Raw genomic sequence first — 5,700 nt, 5'->3', positions numbered from 1 at the left:
GCAATCCAATTGAAAACCAGTACCTGGTCATGCGGTCAACTTCAAAAACCAGCTGACCTCGGTGAGCTCTAAGCCTGAGCCCGCGATAACCTTGTTTTGACAGGTGCCACTTGATCAAAAGTTGGATGTCCAATATCAAAGATGTATGCTGCAAACTAGCATGGTACGGGTCACATTGGCATACATGGAGGGGTGGACGGACGGAGGTACGTACATAAGTACGTACGGACGTTCATGACGTCGTGCAGTCACTCTTAATAGCTTGTTATAATTTGAGCACTTGATGTCAATTCGTCCTGCAAGGGTCTCTTGAAATCCTTCGATATCTGTAAATATTGCCGTCTTAACTCGCTTCGGTAGTTGTGGTTCTAAATAATTGCGAGTTATTGGCCATTTGTCTTCCGGTTGGTTTGGGAAATCGGGTCCTTTATCCAGGGCTATTCAACGGTCCATGTGTTGTCCTTACTGTTAAACGTTAAATTGTGACCAATCAATTCCAGTTTCTTTTCTTCTTGTAAAGTATAATCTTTGGCGTCCAAGGAGCATTTTTGCACAATTGAATCCTCCGCACCTCAGTTTGCACAGTTCACCAAGGGCTTCGATAGTGTGTAAAATCTTCGATGTTGACATTGCCTACAATCGTATTGACTCTCGCGTTTCCAAGATTATAAGTCATGTACGTTTCCTCAAGTAGTGGGTGAGTTCCTCAAACACATCGTCCAAAGCCATTTTTCAATAGTACAAGATGACCAATATTTTGCTCCTTCTCAGGGTGATAGGCGGTGTATTCATATCCAAGTAACACATCGACTGCACCAGTGGGTCGTGCTATTTCATCCTTTGTGACGTTTCTAAATAGCTGGGCGATGCTTTCTACGTTTACATGCTCGATATCAGAAGTTATTTTGTCGATGCCACACACTTTGAACTCAACGGCGTGACCTTGAGTGTCCGGAAGCGGTAGCTTGTATTTCATTGTTTCAATTTTCTCGTTTTGTTCTGCAATCTTGTGATCGAGACATTTACCTGGACTCGTTTGAGTTATTCTTTTTTCGCTTTGGCGTTAGTCATAAAGCAAAGTGAATCTACACTATCCCATATCACAACTAGCTGTCGCCTTCTTGGCCTTGACTCTCTGTATCTGGAGGAGACACGTAACAAACATTTGCGGAGGCAATAGCTTGCCGGAATATACTTTTACAGGAGCCCATCAGTCCCCATACAAGCCCTATGAGTCAACCTTTGCTCGTATCTTTCTATTTTTAGAACCAACCCTTCAAGCAGGAGACTCACATTTACATCAATTTACATCAATTCGCACAATTTGTGTACATTGTTTTTGTTATTTTTGTCTTCGTTAGACAATCACTTTATTCTGATTGGCCATTTTAAACAGTGCGTGCAGTGCCGAACAACTCGTGGCGTTCTAAAAATAGAAAGACGCGGGCAAAGGTTGACTCAAGGATATAGTGCATATGGAGGCTCCTACTCATGGGCTCCTGACTTCTATTGTTTTCGTGAATTGATGGGTAGCTATAGTCTTCTTTTCTTCAATTGTCTTAGCTTGATAAAGTCGGCAATCAGACGCCCAGTGCCCACGGTTGTCGTGAGTCAAGCACTTCGGTCTAGGTTCTTTGATATTCTCCTCCTTTTCCTCTGAAATATTTCCCGCGTAGTGTGCTGTGCCTTTGCAATATTGGTTGCTACTAGTCGCTCGGAGTGCAACACTCTCATACTCAATAACACTTCTCTGACTCTGCAGAAAGTCGAGGAGACTTGGAAATTTGTAGGTATTATCCACTGGGTTGTCACGAGAGCGCACCAGTTCGGCTCATTTTCTTTTGATATCTGACGGCAGTGCTTTCTCAATTATGCTCACTGAACTTGCTGACTGGTTGTGATCTCTGCTTCCAAGCCAATTCTCTTCAGGTCCTTATAACCATCCTCTATGAGGGTTAAAAATTCGATAAAACGTTTGGTTTCTCCTTCTCTGAGTATTATAAATCGTTTTATCACGTCAATGATAACGTTGGCGAATCTGGCTGGGTCTCCATATTTCTCGTCTAAAGGTTGCCACATCTCGTCTATGTCGTCGTCGACGCTGTTCACTAATCTCGCTATCTCCTTATCAAGACAGGTGCGTAGGACGTATGCTGAGGCACTCTTTCGGGTCTGAGTCATAACTTGCTTCTGGAAGTCTCTTTTAAATTGCGGATACTCGCGCAGTTCTCCGAGACTTTCGTACCTTTTCCATTTATAGAAACGAAACTGAGGCTGTCGACTCCTGTTTTGGTTCCTTAGATCCACCCACATTAGTTTAGCTAACCAATCGTGATAACACGTTTTGACTGTAGCGATCCAATTCATTTCAGATTCTGCTAATTCTGTGGATAATAACTGTAGCAGTTCTCCATTGATTGTTTGCATTCTAGAGATTCGTCTTCTATTTGTGTTTGTAAATATCTCAATACAAAATTAGGAATTTCCTTCGATTGCAGGGCGTGCGAAATAATTTTGTGTGAAGCTTCGGAAACTATCCGCGCTGTGACCCTTCTTGTTTGTGCTTTGTCAATTGATTCTCGAAGAGCTGCGTCCTCGCGTGTTGTTTTTGCTTTCAAATAGATATGACCCACATATTTGATTTTGCGATTAGCTGCATCATTGAATTTCTCTTGGTCTGCCGTCATCCACGCTTCTGCTTCTTCAGACTGTTCGTCCGGCAACAGGTCAATATAGACTTCATGCTTACCTGCGAGTTAATCATAAGCTTCAGCGAGTTTTGCATAATTTGTTTCAACTACCTCAATTCCTTGATCGTTTTCTATTGACTTGGTGAGGAAGTTCCCCTTTCTTGTAAATCGTCCTTTAGCTCTTGTGCGCTTGCTTTTGACTTTATCGATTCAGCTGTTCCAGACATCTTCAGTATGGTCCAGTTGTCCCTTTGTAGTAGACCATATTGGATTTTGAATTTCTTGCTAATAGAAGATTACCGACGGTTTTAAACGGCATCCTTTTATTATACAATCATCACAGGGATTGTAGACGTACAAAATCTAAATTACAGAGTAGTGTTAGTAATTGTAAGGCAAACGTTAATTCAAATCAAAGAAATATATTTACCGTCTCGCAGTTCTTCTGATTAGCAAGCCAAAAATTGTTTCTCACGTCTAGGACGTCATCGTATTAGACTAATCACGAACTGTTCGAAAGTCACGGCCTAAATTAGCTAGCGCTCTATAAATGACATATTTATCAATACAGATATGAAGGAGAGAAAAATCGTGATATACGCACAACACTACGAGTTAAGTTCTATTTGAAGTATGGATTTCTCTGAGTTTTCAGTTGCAGCTGCTTTAAGGGGCTGTGACACGAAATTTAGCCAATTTTCGTGGCTGGGAACTGACAACCAAGTCATGCAAAACGTAAAAATAATGACTTAAAACAATGAAGAAAGGTTTGAATATAGCAGCAAATAGAAAAGAAGGAAGAGTAGGGTTACAGTCGGGGTTTTTAAAAATTGTTCAGCTCAACGGTTTTTCAAGTTTGTCTCTGTTGTTTGAAACTAAATTATTTGTGCTGGACAGCGATTTTTTTTTGTCGTGACGCTTTGAGTTGTGTTGTTTAAAAGTAATTTCTGGGTTAACGTTAAGGTGCACAGCGAATAGGGGCAAGTAATTGGTAAAGTGAAGTACACAAAATCAACTGCGCCACCGTATACACAGCACTTTTAGGCTCCTTAACTTCAATTTCTCCTAGCGTCTTTCATAGAAACCTCTTTTACCCACAGGAAATGCGTCAGATACAATGATTCACGGTTTACGTTAATCTTTTGCATGCACCACTCGCCATGATCTTAGTGCATTGCACGTCTCCTTCCTTCGTGCCTTACTAGAGCCTTTCATTAGAAGTAAACAACTGTTAATAGCGAGAAATACGCTTGCTCATGCACGCGAACATCTTCCCTGTGACTCGACTGGCCATTACCGTTATGTATGCACAGAGCCATATTACCAACTGGTATTGTTAGCTAGGAGCAGTTTTTTTTTTCCGATCTTCTGACCAAGCTCGTTTCTCAACACGTTTTTCTTTTCACTTCTGGAGGTTTTAACTTTCCAGATTAATCGTGTGTTCACAAATTGCAACTCGGTGTTCTCATTATTCGGTGAGTTGAGTATAAGGTAGCCTTTTCTCGCAGTTAGCGGCCCTTAATTTTAAGGCCTGAAATAAAAACCGTACGGTTTGTCAATGTGCTGATAAGCCTTGTGTGTAGCATAAATCTTGCACCTCTTAAATTCTTGAGAGAGTCCATTTGAGAAAAGACTTGATGAGAACTTGCTTATTCATGAGAAGAACGCAAGCAGAAAACTCTTTTGAAAGTCGTCTTGACAGCATTTCTGAATTCAAGCAAACGAAAGCAATACATCAGCGGATTGATAGATGAGTTGGAGAGCATTAATGTCGTGGTGAATTCGTACAAAATAACCACTTCTTTTTTTGGCGAAGATGACATGTTACCTATTGCTGTGGAGACAAAGAAAGGAAGGTAACAGAGCAGGAAGGTGAAAAAGACGTACAAAGTGTTAATGGCCGATCTCTGTAGCCTCCTCAGGCGAACGTTTTCGAAGTCGCACATTTGCGTTGGTATTTGACTCTGGATTTGAGATTTGTGGCGTCTCACAACAAAATACAATTTGGTATAAACAGCAAATGTCACTACGAGAGAAACTGCAACAACAACGGCTGCGATCGTCGAGTAAATCAGAAAGCCTTCAAGCCACACAAGAGTCATTAAACCACTCACTGACCACAGAACTACCTGCGTAATCTTAGATTTTCTTTCTGTCACGAATTCGTGGTAACGGAGGTTCAAAGTAATCGCAAGATACCTGTCTGTACCAATGACTGTAATGTATAAAAGGGAAACACCGGCAAAGAATGACGTGGCTATGCTGTAAAATGAGAGTATGATACAATGTGGTGTAGTGTTATTGTAGAGACCGTACATTACAGAGACGTACAAAGGATGAACCACAAGTCCTACCCCTAGGTCAGTCAAGGCCAGTCCACACAACAAATAATTTGATGTTGAACGCAAAGATGGCACGTACAGGAAACTGAACAGAATGGAAGCGTTTCCCAAACTTGCTGTTAACATGAAAAATACATTTGCAGCGATATTGACCAAGAGGACATGTTTTTCTCCCATCAGGAACAAAACAGGTACCGTGATAAAGCATTCGTTATTGGTTTCGTTGGAAGATCCCAGCATTTATGTTGACTGTTGATTGTATGGATGAAACCCCGACAAGTTTTAAGTTCAACTTTGAGTCCACACGGTGAGTAAGGATTTTTTCACAAAGCAAACGCAATACAATTCTGGATGAAAGCCAAATCGACCAATTTATGTAAATTCAATTAGTACATTCAAACAGCTGTCTTCTTCGTTTCTTCGTTCTTCGTCTTTAAGAAACTCGATATGGGTTTTTCTTGACTGGCTTCTTTCAATTAAAGCTTTGGGAGTCAGTGTTTGCTCTTTTTCAAAGAATTGTCTGGGTAGTCGATTTCAGTCTCAACAAAATTTTGTATACTTCCACGCGTTTTAAGCATTTTTGCTTACCGGTACTTAATTAATCAACGTCAGTTGACATCTCAGTGTCAGAAAATACTACGTACTTTTAAAGATTGGATACATTGCAC

General features: G+C 40.9%; 1 protein-coding gene across 1 annotated transcript; it reads right to left on the bottom strand.

Annotated features, from left to right (window-relative positions):
• Positions 1 to 3,126: 3,126 nt before the first annotated feature.
• LOC138016635 (adenosine receptor A3-like) lies at positions 3,127 to 5,444 on the bottom strand. Its single transcript, XM_068863830.1, has one exon. It carries the CDS (start codon positions 5,270 to 5,272, stop codon positions 4,340 to 4,342), a length of 933 nt encoding a protein of 310 aa, XP_068719931.1. The 5' UTR covers positions 5,273 to 5,444; the 3' UTR covers positions 3,127 to 4,339.
• Between the last annotated feature and the right edge of the window lie 256 nt (positions 5,445 to 5,700).

Source organism: Montipora capricornis, chromosome 9, assembly GCF_036669925.1.
Source record: "Montipora capricornis isolate CH-2021 chromosome 9, ASM3666992v2, whole genome shotgun sequence".
NCBI classification, from domain to species: Eukaryota; Metazoa; Cnidaria; class Anthozoa; order Scleractinia; family Acroporidae; genus Montipora; species Montipora capricornis.
Note: the sequence above shows the minus strand (reverse complement) of the source record. Positions and strands in the feature narration are given on the sequence as shown.